A 21,732-nucleotide genomic window follows, 5' to 3' on the forward strand; every position below is an offset into this window, starting at 1 on the left:
ACCATCATTGTGTGCGTGTGTGTTTGTGTGTGTGTGTGTGTGTGTGAGTGAGTCACTCCATCCACTGACCATTTCACTGCTCTAGCGCAAGTATTTATTTAACTCAGCCACTAACGGGCAGACCACCGTGTGAGCGCTGTGATGTCAGGGATTTCCTGCGTCACATATGGAGCTGCATTTTCTCTCCCCAGGAAGTACGACACACTTTCCAGGTTGCTAATGCACACACTCATCTGTGTTTGAATCAGAGAGGCTATTTTGGAATAAGCACAACAAACTGACAATGGGTGAAAGTGTTGGCATCTTTTCATCCTCAAACTCAATGAACTCACGTTAAATTCTGTCTGGGAGTCCTGTGATTTTTGCCAGTTAACAGGTCCCAATATGTGTGTGAATCCTGACCGGCATAACTACTTCATGACACAGGCTTTTTCTCGGAAGTAGAGAAAGTGTGACACACCTACATTTGATGCATTGGTGCCTTGTAAGACGTGGAATTTTTAATTTCCTTATCTGCCCCGTCTAGACTGCTGGCTCTATGTTTCAGGAAGCAACAGATAACATGGGCGCCTGAGCATTAGAGCAAGAAGAGCAAAAGTATCCCAATTGTTCATTAAGGGGGAGGGAAGTTATCGTTTTTGCTGACCCAGATTTTGTCTTCTTAAAACTAAACTCTAAAATATCATACAGTCCCTGCAATCAGGTGGTTAAGCAACCTACATTAATCATAATTTAACCAACTTCCAGCAACTAACAAGTAGCCTAATAAAACAAAATGTTTTAATCCCCTGAGTTGGTTCAGTCGAACCCGTCTCTGTTTGACTGTTAGCATCACACTGGTTTCCCAGACAAGAAGCAAATCAGAGTTTCCATTGGATTTTGGATTATTGCAGATAATATTCACTCTGGGGCTAACACACACTTATGATAAAATCTTAATCTTGTGAAAATCTTAACACATTTACACCAGTATTTTAAATTTGAATGCAATTGGCAGAAGTCAAAAGCTAACAAAGCTAATCCGCAGTTGCACTAGCAAGCAGGCTGTAGTCTGCTTGATGACGTTTTGTAGTCTTATTTAGCCGCTTGCTAGCAAACACGTAAACATTTCAACATTCACACAAGGTGTATTTATCCTAAGCTTGTGTTGACAAAACATCCATTGACTCCGATACAAGCGAACCAGAAGTGCAAAAAAAAAAAACTCGTTTGAGGGCTCATTCTGGAAACACTTAGCTTACCTGCAATAATGGACTGAACATAAGACGGAAATGATAGGCTAGCGTTTGTTGAATGAACTGTCTCCAGCCAAACTCTGAATTACTAAATGTAGGATTGTACTGTCACCGATATGCTAACCTGATATGCAAGTCAACATTAGCTACATAGCCAGCCACCCTGTCTGCTGCGGAGACAAGATGCTATTTTGCATTAGCCCTGTATATTCTATCATTTTGTGGTGTAGAAATACAGGAAATGAACTTTTCACAAAAACCTTCTGCAGATTATGTTTCATCCCAAATGTTCTTCCCCATTTGTAAACATATCCAGGCGCCCACAAACACCAGTTTATGTATTTCACTTTGCGGATTTTCCATTCTTGCCCAAACACACGAACGTTATCTGATGTCTGACCCAGGGACACGCACTACTGGTGTTTCGGGAGAGTGTTGCTCCCTGGACACGTCTTCATGAATGTGAAGCTGAATAATGCAACCAGAATAGCAGGATATTATGAATGAGTCTCGTTCGACTCCCCCTTGACGGCTGCTCTCCTGGAGACAGTCAGGAGACACCCGTGCGTGAAAACACACATAGTTTTCCGTCTCCCTATCCGTCTTTCTTCCACTCCCTCAGTGTCTCTCTCCCAGCAACACAGTGTTGCGTGCATTGGTCATGAGTGTCCTCATTGTGGGCTTTGTGGAGCGCCCCAACCCGTCTGTGCTATGTGAATGACTCAGCACATCAAAAGGCAAAGGTACAGGCACATACATGACCTTCACGTGAATGTGAAAATTAACGAGCCCTGGAAAATTTCAATATGGAGGGATGGAACTTGAAATAGCCTCTGAGAAACTGTCTGTGTTGTCTCTATATTTCAATGTCAAACCTGCGTGGCGCTGGGCCAGCTGCTTCCGTGCTGGAGAAAAGCACTGCAAAGCATCCCGGGCACTTAATTAGCAGTTTCATATGAGGGGAATATTGCTCTTGGATGATGATTTAATTGGGGAATGTAATGAATTGGCGGGTGCAGCGTTGGAGCAGGTCTGCAGGCGAGGAGAGACTGTGGGTGGCTTCCTCTTCTCTGGAAAGGAAAGTGGTTCTGGTGTGGTGTTTTGTAACATCACATTGAGCTTGAAGTTAGCTATTTAGGGTGCGGGTTAGGTTTTATAATGGCGTTGCTCATGGTTTTAAAGATTACATAATACCGGTCACCATTAAATACACCATTAAATGTGTATTTAAAGGTTCGGTTCAGCAAAATTACATAAAACACTTGTCTCACTTCTACGAGTTTCAACCCGCAGAAAGTTTCAGTTTTATTTGTCCACGTTTGAATTCTCTGGGAGATTTATGCTAAAGGAAGCTTTAACGGCAATACTACGATACTACCCTAAAAATGTAGTTATTGAACCAAACCTTATTCACACAGATTACGTTAGAGCATGTTGAATAATATAACTTTTTCATAAAATATTAACTTTTTTTCCATTGAAACACTTTTGACCTTGAGATTTCTTGGCTAACGTGACCTGCTCTACTTCTACAGTATGTTTTCATCATTTCACTCAGAGTTAATCTATTTACAGATCCTCCCTATTTAATTCTCCCTGTCTTTTGTAGGTATCAATAAAAATCCTGGCCTACTACCAGGTTGTATATTAGTGCCTCATATTCTTCAATATAACATTTATATAATAGCCTAGTTTATTATAATGATTTCTTCTGGGTGATTTATTTGATTCACACTATATATTTGAATTTTTGTTGAATTTAATATGTTATCATATTTATCTTGAAGTTTTTAATCTTGTTTTGTTTTCTGGAAGCACGCTTGGCTATGATGTGAGAGTATCAGACTTTGATGTCTGTCTTCAGTTGTTTCCTCTTTGATTCAGCACCTAAGGGTTTTTACATGTGCGTGCCCAAGCCTTGCCAACTATTGTATGTTTTTTTTATCAAATAAGGTAAGGATTTCTAAGCATTTGTTATCTCAAATGTCTTGAACAATAGTGCACATAGCTGCTGTATATGGGAGTAGTATTATGACTGAGCCCTGAACCTGAATGACGTCTGGCTCTGCCCCGGCTACAGAAGACATAAAACACTATTTTCAAATGCTGAGTAATACTCAGCATTAGATAACTAATGTTGATCTGTGCAATAATAACATGTAGTCATTTCATTTTAGATGTTTCACATGAGCGTCAGAGTTAAAATAATCTCTAAACACGCATTGTAATTTACAGACAGGATGATTTTACAAAGGAATAAATGACAGGATATGCTTTTCTGCCAGTGAAACAACCCTTGATGAGCTGTGCTTTATGGAATTAATTTGTGGATGTTATGAGGCAACGTCACTGAGGGTCTGAATGTTAGTCAGGTAGCCATGACGACAAACACTGGGATTGCACATCTCTGCTTTGAGTTACAGTCCAAAACACTAAAGCCTAATCTGACTAATATACAAACCAATTCTGCCAAATTAAAAAAAGGAAAAACCCAAAAGAAACCAGCCAAACAAAAGGAAACACGTAAAACTGCATCCCTCCATTGTTTTCTGATTTGCGATGTGGTTCCAGGTCTCACGGATAAAGGAAGGACGTCACATATTTTAACAGAAAAAAAAATTACCATGACGCACACAAGTTTAATTCTGTTTTTTATTATCGTTCTTTTTGACGAAGCACATAAACATTATGTATGTCGTGCTTTGCCAGTTGATGATCACAGGAGTATTCATGTGCAGGTCTTGATTCCCTAGAACGGACCGGTTAGCATCATAAACATTTGTAAACATTGTCAAATAAAAATGTGATATGACAAAAAATATGAGAAAATAAAACTGCTACAGCTCATGCTTTCTAAATGATACAACTAAACATAAAAGTAAGACATGACAGCTTGCAGAATTTGACAAAAATGTCAAATAAAAGGATGAATGCTTGTTTCATTGTTTTTCTAGGATAAACTTTGTCTTATAGTACTTCAACATTTTGGGGAATGTGCTTGTTTGATGGAAAGATACCACTCTCATATCTGTCTTTTACACACAAGCCAGCAGCTGGTACGCTGAGATAACGACTGAAAACGAGGCAGCTGACCTGATTTACACCTGAGGCTAAGACGGGACCAACGCTCCTGTGTGGGAAGGAACAACCACCCTCAGGTGCAATCGCTTCACCTACCAAAGGCTTAGGCCATATATGCTGCCTTTCTCCTTTGTTCTTATTGTTCCTTTTACTGCAGCCATGTTATGTGTGCGTAGCTTAAACCACACACACACACACCCAAGCACACACACAGACACACACACACACCTCAAGATTCCTACCAATTAAATAATAACACTCTGCATCCTGAACTTAGACTCCTGATCCACTACAAACATACTCCAGCCTAACAACCAGCCATTAGGTTTACAAACAGACTTTTATAGAACGGAGGCCCAGATGTGACATCATGACTTTGGCTCTCTATTCGTAACAGACAGATGTGGCGTCAATTAAACGACAGTGAATAAATGTATTCCCCAATCTAATGTACACATGTGAAAAAAAAACAAAAAAAAAACAACCGAGGCAAGGGTCATGAAGTCCTGCAGTATGAATGCAAGCCACTTTTTCTTTGTTTTCTCAGTTTCTTCCATACCAGCGGGGCTGAAACATGAGCATATAGGCATTTGAAGTGCTCCAGTGTAAAATTCCACTGCTCTGTGTGCAGCCTTTGGGGCCCTGCAGGTATAGGTGTAGTGTGTCAGATTCCAGGCCTCCACTGCTGCAGGTATAGGTGTAGTGTGTAAAATTCCACTGAGTGCCGACGAGAGCCACCGTTCTCAGACGCAAGCGGGTCTCGTGATTGCACTCGCCACCTCCGCCCAGCCTGACCTGAGCGCGGCGGCGGCGCTGCCCTGCAGCTAGTTGGGGTTTGTTGGAGGAGGAAATGGCCAGAGAAAAACAAAACCTGTGCCTGTTTCTAAAAGGCAGCCTGAAACAACATGATCAGGAAAATAAACACACCTAGAGACGGAAAGATAGAGAGGAGAAGCGGGGCCGTTTCTATGGCATCCAGTTTTTGTTTTTCCAAAATGGTGGCTTTAATTTGAGACACTCCCTACAGGGGAGCAGGGAGTGCTCCTTCCCTGTAGCTGGGTGAGCATCATTGAGATGTTTGAGGTATCCAGAGGGGTTGCAATCGCTGTGTTTAGGAGGCGCCATCAAATAAAATAAGTGGTTACGAGCTCGTCTTCCATGTTTTCAAATTGGATTACAAGTATAGGCGAGCCATCCGGCGAAGAAACAAAAAGGAAATCATGGTGAGATGCATGTTTTGTGGTCAATACGGTACGAGTTCAGCTTTACCTCTGTATTCACACCACTGCGAGTAAAATTCAGACACAGGTGCATAAAAAGTCATAAGTCAGATGCAAAAGTGGCTTTGCTATAGGCAGCGTGAACTGCAAACCAAGAGGTGTCCACATGAACTGGGAATGTTGCAACTGGAGTAGAAAGTTCACACGATGCATTTAAGTGAAGCCAACGAACACATAAATCTGAAGTGGACATTTTCTTTCACACGTAAAGAACGAAGAGATAACCGTAACAACCCAGTCACACTGCAGTGTTTAGTAAAGTGTTGATTTTCAACATCCAGCTGTCAAAATCAGCTGTTTGTGGTCACATTTCAAAATCCTCCCTGCGTTGTTGTATGTGAATGCAATCATAAGGCTTTTTATCAGTAAACGTTAAGATTCTTTACAAAATTAGAAGTGTGATTAAAAGTCTACATATTAAAAAAAAGACACAATAACATTTTCCAAAAAGAAAATGCTTTACTTTAAGACTGAATCTACAAAAAAAAAAAATCTCTAAAGTCCCACTTTATCCAAAGTCTTAGATCAGGCTACTGGTTTTCATTTCCCAGGAGGCTCCAGGGTTTCGTCCGAGGATTTTTGTTGAGGAACCTTTTCGGGATCGCACTGAGGGAGAAGGGATGGGAGAGGCAGGAGGGATTCTCCTTCCGGGACACGATGCAGTCTTTGATTGCTTCTTTAATCACCTGAGGCAGACACATACAGGGATTCAATCCACAATACCATACTGCATTGATCAATAGTGTATCATCAATGAGAAAAAAAAAATATTATTAAAGCTGGAAATCTTCAAATACATTTGCTATATTCAATCAAATGTTCAGACGAGAGAGAAAAGAAATGTGGTATTTGTTGCAGGACTTTAATTAGCCTGTTCAATAATTTTACGATTGAGTGACATCGACATCGACAATTTGCTTTAAGTGCTGTGGCCAACTTAATAATGCTGCATAAATGACCAAAATTTTGTGTCACTAGGCAGATTTTCAATAGAATTTGACGGACGTGACATTATGCTGCTCCGTAGACAGTAAGACAACGGTATTGGCTGACCTTCCAGTGAAACCAAAAAACACGTTGCTTCACATTTATATCCTTACTCAGCATGGAAGTGATTCAGATGCAGTCAATGAAAGTCAGTCTGACCTCTCATAGTAACACACCTACTGGGAACTAGATTAAACTTGCAGTATCCGGTCTTAGATGGGCCTTTTGAGATTTGAAAGAATTTAATGTTGCACAACAAACTCATATTTGCGTGATGACAACACCAACATTTCAAACTTCCACGATGACAACACACAAGAATGAAAATCAGTCAATGAATCACAACACTGAATCCTCTGATGACCTCTAGGCTTCCAAACTGTTGTTTCATGTCAGAAAAGCCTCCCTCCATGTAAACATTCTGTAGGGAAACCATGAGGATGAGACTGACCTCCAGATTATTGAGAGTGTTGAACTCCATGAGGTCGTGGAGTCGGGTGAAAGCCTCGTTGGAGTACTGGAAGTTAAAGGTAGAGAATGGTGACTCCGGGTCGTCAAAGATGTCAAAATCAGCAAACTCCTTCTCCATCTCAGTCTCTCTGGGAACACCTGGAAGAACATCAAAGAGTAAGTAAGGAGATAAATCTGAAGAAAACAGGCTTGGTATTTGATTGATTGATGAGGTCAAGAATGCACTTAGAAAGTCAACATTTAAGCCAACATCAATTGACAAAGATGGTTCTATTAATTAACGCATCAAATATTTCACTCAAAATGATTCTAGTGCCTCAAATCTGACATTATTTGCTTGTGAAGACGATCTACAAACCCTACTTTTTATAATATCTTTATAATATCTATCTGTCTTCGTACCTTTTGTATCTCTTTTCAACGTCCAAAATGCCATAACACAAGACGCATTTTATACTATCAGACATTTGAGTGAAATTATCAATCAATCAATCAACTTTATTTATATGGCACTTTTCATACTTGCAGTGTCACAAAGTGCCTCACAGAAAATAAAAGGAAAAATGAGGAACAAGGAAACACCATGAAAACCCAAACCTCCCACCACCACAAATATACACACACCATGACATACACACTCACACACGTACACAGTCATACTCACAGACATTCACACCCACACACCCACACACGTACACTAGCTGTTGCTGAGGAGACATGGCTGGGCACTGAGATCTGAGGTGAGGAAGAAGCTACCATAACTTGAGTTATGGCCAAAAACGTGCTTTGTGAAAAATTCCTTGAATGAGTTCCTGGAATATCATATTCCCAAGGATTGAAGTCTTCTTTCATATCCCTATCCGTATAAAAATAGTTTGAAGAAATAATCTTAATATACAGACACAATTCCTATTGTAGTGTTTTCCCAGTATTATTTTGTATGCCTATTAGCTATTTCAAGATGAAGTAAGAAGCTACCAGAATATTCTAGAACGACTACATCATGGCTTGTACAACTTCCGAACAAACGGGGAAGTCCATTTATGGCTCTGATGTCTTTTGGGTCTGAGTGCAAAACGCTTATGTAACATCCATAAACAGGCTGCGGAAGCATGTGGGCCGATGACCGACTGAATGTAAAGAAGGGGAGAGGAGGCGATGTGGCGATAGTGTGTCTTTGTATGGCTCATGATATATGATCTGTTTACATGCAGGGCTCTCCCACTGGAGCGGTAGATTCCTTAGCACTACCTGCCTCCTTAAGGAACCATAATTCACCTGCATGGCAGCTCATAAAACACTTAACACACTGTGCGTGTGCGCATGCACATTCACACTCAGTAAATTTAAAAGACCGACACACCATTTCCATCGTGAAACCACCCAGACACTGAACAGACGCTTTTTTTATTGGCGTTATTCAAATGAGGAGCGACTTTTGGCCGAAGAAAAATAAAAAAACGGTCTGCTGCAGACCGAATATGGTTAAATTACAATGAGCCATTTCGAGGAAGAGATGCCTCATGTGCCATGACGGTAAAGCGGCGGTATAATAATAATACAGAGCTTTAGCATAGTTTCCTCCTCACACACGCTGTGGAAACCGCCACATGTGCACGTACTTACCAGGTGCCTTGAATTTCCTGAAGTTGATGTTGACGAGGACGAAATGGATGACGGTCGGGCAGTTCTTTTGGCCTTTTTTTGGTTTGAAGACGTAGCATTCCTTCAGGCCCTCGCGGTCAAACACTTTGGGGTCGATCTTGGGGAACGGCAGCTTGTTCAATAGAGCCCACTTTTCTGCCAACAGGAGCTCCTGCGGCACAAATTCACAAATCGTTCACGATTCTCCGGTTGCACGGATCATTTTCTTTGAGCAATTCTTGACTGTAAAAAGAGTAACCTTGAATGGGGGGCTGGAGTCGCTGGGTCGTGCAGAGAAGTCGAAGGAGATGATGAGGTTGACGCCGCGCTGCGGCCGCAGAATGAGAGGATAGGGAAGGTTGTAGGTCAGGCCACTGTCCACCACGTGGATCTTCTTACTCTTCACGTCCAGAGGCTCGTATATGCGATCAAACTCATCAGGGTCTGAAAAAAAATCAAAAATATGATGCAGGAACATAATACTATAATTATATAATTATAATGTTTTTCACCTCTTTGGAAAACCAGTCTAAACGATTAGTTCTTACCTGTAACGGCATCCACCTCGTCCTCAAGTACGGGTTCCTGGCACGTGGTCTCTTCGCGGGGAGAGAAAGGCATGCTGGTGTTCAGGTTCAGACCCAGCATGAAATTATGCACCTGGTTACAGTGTGACAGTGAGAATTTGAATAGAGGGAAAGTGAAAGGAGAATACAGCTAGAGAACATGCAGTGTTTTGTATGAAAGTGGAGGTGGTGATTGGACATATTCAGTTACCTTCCCTGCCCGACCCTCTCTTGTGTTGAATAAGGTTGAGTCACTGAAGAGCGATGTGAACATCCGTTGAACCCAGCTAGCCTGAGCAGTGCGACTGTACTCGTCTTCCGCATCCTGGTTCTCTGTTCCACCTGACCACCAATAAGACAGAGAAACTACTGTTAATTCAAATGTTGTGCAATTAAACTCGACTTCCGGCCGACTTTAGACTCAGATAACAACTAGAATTTAGCTGATGAGGAGCCAAAGATTTCCATCGGGGGCTGGAGGAGACCAAAATCAGAACTAAAAAGAATAAATGTTAATACGTGTTAATAGTGTGATGTTAAAAGTGACAATAGGAGAATGTTGTGGTGTGCCCCAAAGTATCCAAAAATAATTATTTGCAGGTTCAAGTGTTTCATGTTTTCTAACAGCATGGAGTGGCGTACAGGCCTATCCCTACCCTTCTTCTTAATGGTGATGTTGTGATAGCCTAGCACCTTCGTGATGAGCGTATAATTCATCCATCTATTATATGTTGTAATAAGCATTTGCTATTTGAAAACAATGGCTTGAAATATATTATATGAAGGTGTCAAAGAAAATTGCCGGAAGGGATTTTATATCTAGTTACACCCTTTAAAAAGAAAAAGTGAATTCCATCTTCAAGGGTAATAAGTCTGAGACAAAAGACTGTCTGTGACTCATCTACCCTGTTTCTTCTCTCTTTCTCACACAACTAAAGCTCACACTTGCAACGAAAAAACATTAACTCCCTAAAAATTTGGCTGGCAAATCAATATTGATAGGATCACAAAACACAGAAAGACATTTCTAACACACAAAGCTCGGTTAAGCACTACTACTAACGCAGTGGTGTTCAGATGTAGCTGACTCACGTTTTAACATCGCCGCAGAAGACGAAGGCGTCGAATTTCAACCAACAAATGTGTCAAAAATATGAACTGACACCATTCAGAGTCACACATATCTATTGCACCGTAGCATATTCATTTATACGGCACAATGTGGTGTCTGTTTGTATGCTCCTTGTGACAATAATGGATATCTTAGCTCACCTTTACGTGGCTCGTCGTCATTGTCCAGGCTTTCTTCTCCGATGATGTGCTGTGGTTTGAGCTGCTCTGTAAGACACAACACAGCTTCCCTCATCAGGTTCCAACTTGTTAATGAATAAGTTCATTTATACCGAAAATCTATGCTTTTTTTCATTATGACATTACGATCAAATAAGTCAAACACACTTGTTGAACTAAGGCATTCCTAAACTGGGTGGAGACATTCTTAGCACTTTTGCACAACCAATGAATGCATTGTGAGAGTGTGTCCGAGCGTTTAAAGGTCACCACAAACAAATGCATTCAACCACAACAAACATCAGCTTGTCAGTCAGAATATTCACAGGAAAACAGTTACCTTCCCACTGTTGTGGTAACATCGCAGAAACACACACACGTACGCACATGCTACACATTTTATATCATAGGTCAGCTATTTTTAAAGACCTACAGGTGTCAACATGTGTGAAAATTATTTTTCCAAACATAGAAACCTGTCTCATGGAGACATGGAGGAAGCAAAAATACGGAGAACAAAAGGATCTAAGGCATGACTGAATGTCAGTTTCTGTGGAAGGGTGTACGAGCTTCCTTTATCGGTAGATCAATACAAACATGAGACAAAGGCATTATCTGGTATCCATGACTAAACACATACTCACATCAGGTTCAAGACATGCTTCAAGAGACATATTTTGCTAAATAATGACATTGATTATAATAATAAATTCATGAGAAAATTCATCCAAGTATAAGGTCTGTTTTAGATGAACATAAATATATATAGATTTACAAGTAGTCATTTACATGGTGCAACAAATAAACTAAAAAACTAGGATTATTTAGCTGAGCTGAAAGTTAATTTTCTAACATCAGTGGACAAAACAGACACATCAAACGACCCACTGAGTTATAAGAAGTAACTTAAGGGTTAACTTTCAATCACAACGTTGAAGCCAACGTGGATGAGACATGCTGGGAAAAATGGAAATTTGAACACTTTTTTGAGCAGAACAGACAACTGAGCGACCTCCATCTGCTGAAGATCATGTGTCTCTGAACGGCTACTGAATTAACCTGTTCCAGGTTCCTATTCCAGTCAATCAAAGAAATGTATTTATTTTTTATTTGCACTGAACCAGAAACGTACAGCTTAAAACATTTTTGTTTTAAAAAGCAAGAAAAGATTACCTAACTCCTCCTCCATGGTGCTTCCACCCGCTGTGTCTCTGACTCCCAGCACCCTCTTGAACAGAATAGAGAAGGCACTTCCCCACACACCTGAAACAGTGGAACAATGTTGCTTGTTTGTAGCTCTACCAATGTAAACCGCTCTGATTGTTTTGTGTGTAAAAGTCTTCTCACCCATCAGAAAGTGAATAGGGTTCTCCTCGTATTTCTTCACCACCGTTCCCATGAAGAACTTGCTTCCAAACAAGTCGGGGGTCATGAAGGTGCCGTACTTTGCCATTCCAATTTCATACGGGCTGAACTCCACCCAGTCTGAGCGTTTAATTAGAAAACAACATTTGAATTTGAATTTGTGACAACTCATAGTCAGGTTCAGCTCTTTTTTTCTATTTAAGCCCAACATGATTAACAACTGCTGTTACATACACACACATTTAGGCACACACACAGAAACACATGCACATACGACAGAAATCACAATCGCCGTAACATTTTCTACAATAATTTGCTGATTTAAATGTGAAGAGAATTTCACAGCTTAACTCTACTTGAGCTTTCTTTTGACAATATGGTATTTTCCTTTAAGCTGGGTCATAAAGAAACCAGGGATGTTCGGTAAGAGGACTGTCAAAGATTTAAAAACAACAACTGAAGAACAAGTTCTGTCTATTGTAGTCACACTTAAGTGTGAACTTTCTGAAGGCCAGCTTTTTTTTTTAAAGTTGAATAGTATTAGTAGTGACTTTGACCTCACCCTCGTTTCACCAGACACAAATAATAACTAACCTGTCAGATTTCTAATGTCGTCACGATTTTCGTAATACGTCTCTTCCTCCCTAAGTGACATATTGTTATCAAAGATCTGTAAGTAGACTATTGTTGTCACTGTTTTCTTTGGCGTCAGGGTGTTTTGTTTGTGTTTGAAACAGACAAAGTTAAGAACACGTTGTTTTGTACTCACTTAACATGGAATTACGTTCCAAATTCAGTTCTCAACATGGCGACGACTGAGCCAGCAACTCGCAGTTTACACCACGAACAGTGCTAATAACACAGCGACAGCACAGTGCTGATAAAGGCTTACATGGGGGGAAGCGGAGGCCACAACAATGCTGCAGGATGCTGCTATATTAACGCTCTGAATTTAGAATAAAGCACATTTAAGTAAGAACAAGGAAGAGTGTGTGTTTAATGAGGATTTAATTGGAATTTCAGCTACCACAACTTTTTTTATGTAGCGCGCAGTAACTGTGCAGGCTGCATTGATGAGGAAGTACAAAATGGGACGAACCCAGAGTCTATCATGGCCTTGTGCACACTTAGTTCCTTAATATAGCACAGTTGCTATCTGGCACCCCAGATCTTTAGATGACAGCACCCCATGTCAAGACACATCCTCTCTGTGGTAGCAGCGCAGCATCATAAAGATATAAGGAACGCTCTGTCGTTTGGCTTGCGGCTGAACTCATCTCAAGTTACTCATTACATAATGTCAAAGAATTTGCTGGGGGACTTGGTGTACATGCAGCACACCATATAACATAAAGGCACATGCAGATGTTTACACGCACACAAAAAAGACATGTACCTGCAAACATGAGCTCAGAAACATCTGGCTTGACATGAAGACACGTGAAGAGAGGAAGAGGACTCTGGGCCTGGTCTATTTTCTCCTGGATGTCACTCAGTTTGATGTCCATCCTCTGGTGGGGGAAAACACACTCATTGAGTGATTTATACTCATACTCTGTCAGCAGGTGGTAGGAGTGTAACCATAAGTACTTTTTATGGTTGTGTGGGAGTTAAACAAAAGTATAGTTGGAGCAACACAAAGTCAAAGTGAAAGTAAGAAGCTGAAATGGGCATGGGTGGGATCTCCGCTCAAAAGTAAAGACAGGAAATTAAAATGAACTTAAGTGGAAAGGGCGGATTGGCATAGTGCTGAGCAATAAGGAGATGATAAATAAGGAATTCCAACAAAATGAAGACAAACAACAGCTGTCAGGTCTTACCGCGGGTACAAGCGTTTCTCCTATGAGCATACCGAAGACATCGGCAAAGGTAACAGGCTGCCCTGAAGCCTTTTTGGTCCAGAGGGCCTGGATGTAGTTGGTGATGTGTTGGGGCAGCAACAGCTTCAGCGGGTTACTACTAACTCTCTTCATCAGCTCTGCATTAATATCCTTTGGGCCCTTATTTGGAAACTCTGGGTGGGAGTAGAGAGAGGCCATGTACCTGCAGGGAAAAAGAGAAACACAGTCAGAAAGAGACACTGTGCAAATCTAACGCAATGTAAAATGTTGAGTTTAGCAACAAATACAATGAAACGAAAGACATCTTTGGATATGAAAGGGGTCAGGAAAAGAGAAGTTAAAAAAAAAAGGAGAAATAAAAACTGACCACGTAGAGCCGGAGAGTCCGGCGACATATGTGGCACAATCTAGGACCCCAGACTCAAACAGGGCTTTCATCACGCCGGAGAAGCCAACCATGGCACGGAAACCGCCTCCTGACCCCGCTATGGCTATCACGGGCACCTGCAACACACACACACACACACACACAAGGAGATAGTCATAATGTGAGCGAGGAGAAAAGGGCATGCTTAATTGCGTGATTACATGCTACAGGGTTAAAAGTGTCTCTCATTCATTCTTCCAGGTTGAGTAACTTCCCTCCTGTCTCTACACTGAGGGCGCCAATTGCGTCACACGCTTTGCAGCTTTTTTTTCACTTCGTCAGATTTTCAGCTATTTCATCATTCTCATTGTGCAATATTCTGCAGTTTTATCCAGCAGTCAATTGTGAATTTTGGAACGGATATATTTCCATATTAGCATGCTACACTTTTGAGAAGTGTAGCATGGTGGAAGGCAGTAGCTGGTTATCTCATTCTTACGATGCTTCCTGCACATGTCGAGGACACGAGCAGGCCCAGCTGGAGATTACAGCACAAGGGCGTCCAGCCAAAACCACACCGGCGGTTAAATGAGACTTAGCTTAGCCCGGAGCGGGAGTGCAAAACTTACTGCATGCTTTGCTTCCCAGTGGGAGAAATGGTGGTCGTGCTATCATAAGCTGAAACAACATTTTGTGAAAAAAGTACATTGCAGTTTTTAATCTTTGAAGTCTGATCTCTCAACCTTGCAGGTTTGAATTATGTTTCTTTTCTTTCCTTTTGTGCTACCTTCTCTTATGCTGCAGATCACAGTGAATCTGTACAGGAATGAGAGCCGCCGCATGTATGCAAAGAGCCGACAGCACTAACTCATGTGGGATGGATTGTTACAGAAATGTCAAATATGTTCAGGCATTGTGAGCTATAAGCTCTGCTCTAATCACTTCCCAGTGAGGAGTGATATTAATAAATGATGCTTAGATTGAAAACTGTTAAGGGTTCAAATACCAACAGTCCATCCACCCATTATCTCTAACTGCTTATCCTGACATGTAAGAACAGATAACCATTCACACTCACATAGGGGCTATTTTAGAGTCACCAATTACCCAAGCCTGCATGTCTGGAATGTGGGAGGAAGCCAAAGAACGCGGGGAGAACCCATGCTAACATGCAGAACATGCAAACTCCACACAGGCGGCCTGAACTCGGGCCCCTCCTCCAGTGAGCCGCCAGAGCTAAGCGCTACACCGCCATGCAGCCAATACCAATAGTTTCCATGCTACATTTGGGGTAAAACGTGAGTGTGTCGCTCTTCGCCCACCTCCTCTGGAGAGCTGGGGAGGAAACGAGGCTTCTCCATGTCCAGCAGCTTTTTGATGCCCAGCATCACCCTCTCTCTGCGGGTCTGTCGGAACTGCTTCTCTTTGTCGCACAGGGCCAGGCTGAACCGCAGGTCCAGTTTGGTGCTGCAGCAAAAGTAACAGGAATGTGGTTGAATGAAACCTGATTGTGGGAAATGTTCTGCTGAGAGTCAGATAGAGAATTATCTCTCCGTGAATGAAACGCCACAGTTGTTGAAATGAATAAGATCTGCTTGTGAAAGATAGATGCACAGATAACATTCATGACTTCTCACCCTTTACTGCTCACTTTCTCATTATTACAAACCCTTCAAACACGTATGGCATGTCCACATCCTCCCACTAACAACTATGTAGTGATGCTGTGAGAAACACGATGCAACCCATTATTGGCTCATACAAACATCCGGTTTTTACTGAGTCACGCTGCATAGGTTGTAATCTTTTAGTTTCTGAAGTGCTACATGTGAATTCCTATGCATTCTTGAACCTGTGACGCATTTGTACACAAGGCTTCACTCATATATAACCAGCATCACCGTTTCACACGGGCGCCTTGTGAACCGTGCAAAACCATTATTGCTGTAAAGCTAAATAAAATATGCAAGATTTTGAGAGGAATACTTACCAGATCTCCAGCATCATCTCTAAGTACACTTTTGTTGCCTGTTAAAAGAATCAAATATGTGGTTATTGTCCAGTAAAGGAGAAGCTGATTGTGGTTGGTATTTATGTCATCAGGCAAGCACAAAGTGTCACAAACAAAATTCATGATGTGAAACTAAATAAGTGGTTCAGTTTTCGAAGAAAATCAATTTGCATAATTTGTGAAAGGATTGCATTATTGAAATAGAAACTTAATTTATACTTTTTTTTTAATTATTTAGATCATTAGTTCATGTGTTATAAACAGCCACCAAAAATAATTTAGATTTTATCCGTTGGCACACTCTAGTCTATACAGATAAGGTGTATATTCAGTCTGCAAATCTAGTATCATAAATTTCCTTGTAATATTTCTCAACGAGAGTTTAAAGGAAACTTCTGTGAGTTTCGTCAACACTTGCCGAAACAACATGAGTTCATAATGATGGAAATGCAAAAAAGAGTCTGCTGGGGTTGAATGTCTTACTTTGCCAATGAGGAAAGGCACCATCTTTTTCTGGCCAACACTGAGCTTGGTGATGTCATAGGTCGCAGTCCCAAGTGTCTCATCCATCACATAATTGGCGTCCATTAACGTTAACTGATGGTGATAAACATCGTCAGTCCAGTTCAATTTTGACAAGAAGTTAAACAATGGTTAATGTAGACTTTCATTACTAATGACGACCAAGAAGATTCATTCTGATCCCAGTGTCTCCACTACATCCCTGCTTGTCCTCCTGTACTAGTATAGTCTGTGCTAGACGATTACCTCCAGGACATACTGCTGGTTGGGATCTAATATGAAGTGAAAGGTCTCATTCCATTTCGGGTTGATGTTGTTGTCTATGTGCTTGGTCCTCTTCCTGCTCTCTGGGGCCGTTGGGATGAACAGCTCCACATACGGGTCTGGGGTGTCCACTGCACACACACACACACACACACACACGCACACACACACACCATTGTTTATTGTGAAAAAGATCACGTTGACCTAAAATAGTTTTGGTGGATGTTTTCTGCACACGAAGGAAACTACTACACGCATGACTCACACAGGTCGCCCAGCGCTCCCTTGGTGACGCTCTCGGCTCGAACCACCGTGACTGTGAATTTGTGAGAAAACTGCTGCTCCACCTGCAATACAACATTCATTCAGTTAATTTCATTGTCTCGTATGGGAAAATCCCTCCCCACAGGTATGTGTGGTGACATCTACAGCTCAGGGTTCACTTCCCACGCTGATCAATAATGACTTTCTCCATGTGATTTGACGGCACGATGCTCATTTTTAAAACATGTGATTTACAGTGTAAATGAGGGACAAGGGAGTAAAGGTTGGACAACGCTGTATAATGGCTGTTACTGACACGTGTTTTATTGTCATTCTCTCTTTTAGACTCATTTTGATAAGTCCGCCTTTTTTGGGTTGCTTTGTAATACTGACATAGCAACTTTTCAGCAGGATGTTCTTCCATTGAAGCATACACATCTGCATTTGTAGAAAAGCCAATAGGAATCCAAGAACATAAACTGTATACGAGTATATTGCTGTACTCCATAAAACATTGGCAAGTCCGTCATTAGTCTAAGATTCGTACCCTTTTTCTTCATGTTTCCTAACCCCAAATTGAATTTCTATTCCCCAGCTTTGTTTTTTTATTTTTACACCTGTCGTCATTTTGGGAACATAATCCAAATACTTTATGTTTTTCAATTGCCAAGACATTTCCAATAATAATACTGTAGATCCACAGTTTTGGTAGCGTATTGTAGAATACAATACTAATTTTACAAATACTAAAGTATTACTTACTAGTATACTAGTAATACTGTCCTAGAAAGTGCCCAATTGTTCCTCTGTTGTTCCCCAGATTCTAGTTTTCCTCCAATATAAGTCTATTTAAGTACCACTGGAACCTAATTATGTTAATGGTGCCTGATTCATACAATGAAATTACACTGTAAATCACAAGCTGTTTTATAAAGTGTTATCAAACATAGTATAAAGGTCACACTATTTAGTTAATGCCAACACTCTTTTGTGTTGAAAAATAGGAGATATATAAGTTAGATACAGACATTGTTGGAGGTCATCCGTGTCTAAATAATGGGCCTCATTTAAGCCCAATGTTCCCTTTGTCCTTCATAGATACCATCACTGAAAGGTTGCTTTGCATTTTTCTGCTGTACTGTTTTTTGTCAGACTTATAGGCAGCCAGAGCTGTCAAGCTTTCTCAGCAAATCTGAACATCTGGTATTCACTCCAGTTCCAAGGTGTGACCATTCATGAGGGACACACACGTCCTAAATAAACTACTTGTTTGTGATGGCCTGTTGCATGCTCGTATGCAGGAGAGCAAATTGTTGGTTGTTTTCTATCTATTCACAAACAGAATGTATTGTGAAACGTTTGATGGATGAAACACTTCCCCACATGGCTGTGAATGCAGCTATCACATGGCTTATCTAATGCTCATCCTTGTTGTTTAAAACAACTCACATTAACCCTCGTCTCCTGCTGCAGTGATAATGAAAAGGAATTTGGAGCAATAAGAGAGAAATTAATTCAACTTCTTCTATTACTCAAAATACAAATAGCTAAGGCTGCTAACTGGAATCTCTTTGCTCGGTGTTACTGTACATGTCAACACTCACGATTATATTAGAAGCCATGGTGTGTTGTCAGGTGAGTAAGTCACAGGGAAACCTTCAGGAAGATGTCAACTTTAACTCAGGAAAGCATTTCAGTCAAGAACTGGAACATCTGGCACCTGGAAGATGAAACAACAGTGTTTAATATAAGCGAAAATGCAGTTTATCATTAAAAAATTAACTAACTTCTTAAAGAAGGATACACTCTTTAAAGAGCCAAAGCTGCTTTAGAAATATCAGTTACGCCCTTCACATCATGACGGGGGCGAGGAGAAGTGTGCTGAACCACAAAACCATGACAGGACGACTGGGCCAATCGCGACCCTACATATGTGTGAGAGTGTGAAAGAGAAAGACGGAAGGAAAAAGAAATGCAACTTTGATGCCAAAGGCCACGGAAATGACTGAACAAAGTGTGACGTATGGGCAGGTGTGCATCTACAGAAGAGTTGGTGAACTTGTTATTTTTAGCAACATTAAGGCTTTTTCTTTATGATGGTTGGATATGCATATGTCGATAAGAAATTTGCATACTGTGTGTGTGTGTGTGTGTGTGTGTGTTTGTGTGTGTGTGTGTGCTGTTGATAGCATATCAAGGTCAGCAAGCCTTTTCTCAGCTGTTCACCAAAGCGTATCATTACTGGTGGGACTGAGAGCACGTAGGAGTCTGTGCTGGTCACGTAGTTTGCATCAGTAGTCCAACTTTTTCAAGTGCCAGGTCACTCCGCCATTGTTCCGCTGCGTACAATGAGTGCATGCAGGCTGCCTGCCTGTGAGTCCTGTGTGTGTGCCAACATAACCCAGAGGCTTCACTTCAGCACTGCTGTCAATTTCCATACGAGGACACAGAGAGTGAAAGAAACACACAGCAACCACAGCCAGAATGCAAAACAGCTGCAATAAATGAATCCTCGTCCGACATATTCAATGCACAAAGACTACAGGCTGGGGTCCTCCTCGAGAATAAACGACAGTAAGAAAAAAAACTGTGAACTTGTCTCTTCTCAAAACATTATTATTTAACGTCATTTGAAGGAAGGAGTCTTAATAGAGGTAAGTTAATTTGCATATTGTGTTGAAATAAAATAGAAACTGAATAGAAATTGAAACAAAAAATATGAAAATCTTTATTATCATTCACAGTATATATATATATATATATATATATATATAGTTGTCATGTACAATTGGAATGATAAAACAATAATAATAATGTGATATAAAACAAAATATACTGCTGTGGTCTGCTTGAAGGCGTACAGTAAATATCCTACTGTACAACTAGTCCTATATAGAAGGTGAAGTTTGGGAATCACCTTCACTACTCTATGAATCACTGTGCATTTCATAAAAAATAATAATTGTCATGACAATGTATCTCTTATTTGAATAATAGGCTTCATACAAAACTTATTAGGCCACCATAAACAGGTTTTGCCTGACTCTAGGCAGAATAAGGTCAGATCTGACGAGGCCGGATAGTATGACTTTGCAACCTGTAATGATAGATAATAGTATTGCCTCAGATCATATAAAAGGAATATAGAGATGACAGTCTAAGTTATCAATCTGCAATGATGTAAACAGGAAACACAGGAAATAAAATAAATGTTGAAGAAAACGAAGACTTCTCTCTTTTATAGGCAACTAACTAGATCGGTTCACCCTGGTGTGACACATTTAGCCTAAACACAAGCTATAGGCATTCGGATTCATGAAGTAAAGTTGGCATTAGCGCGTTTCCTTATCCTCCGAGGAGCGTCAAATGAACTGCTGACGAAGACGCTGCCTAAAGCACAGTCAGTGGCACTGACCTCCCTCTCCAAAGCCCTGGCCTGCTTGCAAAAAAAAAAACACCCAAACACATTACGCAGTTAAAAGAAAGGAAACTGGAAACGTACCTTAACCGGAGAGCAAATCCTGAAATATGTGTCATGCTGTTCCACCAGTGCAGGACTGGCGAAGAAGGAGGCGCTTCTCGTCAGACCCGGCAGTCAGCTCGAAGCCCAGGTGGCACACTCCAAGTTGGGGGAAAATCTAACAAACTACGCGTAGACGACTTTTCAGTGTTTGTTTAAAAAAAATATATCAAACAGGAAAGAGTTTCGGAAAAACTCTAAGTGTCACGTTTTGACTCAGCGGGAAAAAAGCTGCTCTCCACCTCTTCACGCGCGTAAGTGCGCACCGACGTCCACGCGGGGGCGCGTCAATCCGGACTGTGTTGACAGAATAAACTTTTTATAATGTGAACTTCTTATGACAGAGCGGTGAGGCTCAAGTCAAATATGACTTTTTGGCAGGGGGTCGGTCTGCTGGTCATTTCCATCCCGCGTTTTAAGCCAAACGTTGACTGGCTTTGGGTTTGAAGCACAATTACAATGTTCTCAAGAAGCGCTGTTATTTTATTTAATAATTACAAATAGAGAAAAAACTTTGGGTTTTCATACTGTCAAGTACATTTTATCATATTAATTTCAGAGGAAATACATGTACAGAACATTTCTGGTGAATCAAATGGTGCAAATACATATTTATTCCCTTATGTTTGCTCCATGGTTTAGATTAGATTAATTTTGTGACATGAATTTATATCATTACTTTGGTCTTCTTGTGGAAATGTGGTTTATAGAATTGAGATATTCAGGGGAAATTTCTCTTTGATATTTGGAAAGTGGCAACTTTCTGTAGCAGATACTTATGATAAATCATTAAAAAAAGATTATAAAATGCATTCCTGTAAAATCACACTCTTTCCATTTGCATGTGAAGACATACAGCTTTACATAGGCAATGAAATTCTGTTTTTTGTTCTAAAATCATTTCAGTATCATTTCTACTGAAAAAGAAGAAAGCGCTGTGAGTAAAAATCAGCTAGGAATACACTCACATTATCATCATTCGAAATCCAGAGAAATTCAGATTGTGAAATAAAAAATATTCCTC

At 40.7% G+C, this 21,732-nt stretch overlaps 1 protein-coding gene across 1 annotated transcript; it reads right to left on the minus strand.

Annotated features, from left to right (window-relative positions):
• Positions 1–4,637: 4,637 nt before the first annotated feature.
• On the minus strand, positions 4,638–21,027 carry LOC311014812 (cytosolic phospholipase A2-like). Its single transcript, XM_084011638.1, has 19 exons — positions 20,691–21,027; positions 18,793–18,908; positions 17,190–17,271; positions 16,907–17,055; positions 16,622–16,735; positions 16,118–16,155; positions 15,450–15,594; positions 14,128–14,264; positions 13,740–13,962; positions 13,316–13,430; positions 11,902–12,039; positions 11,728–11,817; positions 10,537–10,602; positions 9,476–9,606; positions 9,247–9,358; positions 8,958–9,142; positions 8,681–8,870; positions 7,035–7,192; positions 4,638–6,282 (listed from the first exon to the last, which is right to left on the minus strand). The coding sequence occupies exons 2-19, from the start codon at positions 18,808–18,810 to the stop codon at positions 6,127–6,129; spliced, it is 2,247 nt and encodes a 748-aa protein (XP_083867764.1). The 5' UTR covers positions 18,811–18,908; positions 20,691–21,027; the 3' UTR covers positions 4,638–6,126.
• Between the last annotated feature and the right edge of the window lie 705 nt (positions 21,028–21,732).

This window comes from Eutrigla gurnardus (genome assembly GCF_963514095.1).
Source record: "Eutrigla gurnardus genome assembly, chromosome: 6".
NCBI classification, from domain to species: domain Eukaryota; kingdom Metazoa; phylum Chordata; class Actinopteri; order Perciformes; family Triglidae; genus Eutrigla; species Eutrigla gurnardus.

Excerpts from the sequence above, each read along its gene's own strand:
- LOC311014812 (XM_084011638.1), bottom strand. Across the intron at positions 14,265-15,449 it reads TCCCCAGCTCTCCAGAGGAG|GTGCCCGTGATAGCCATAGC; the intron begins GTGGGCGAAGAG and ends TGTGTGTTGCAG. Across the intron at positions 6,283-7,034 it reads ACACTCTCAATAATCTGGAG|GTGATTAAAGAAGCAATCAA; the intron begins GTCAGTCTCATC and ends TGTCTGCCTCAG.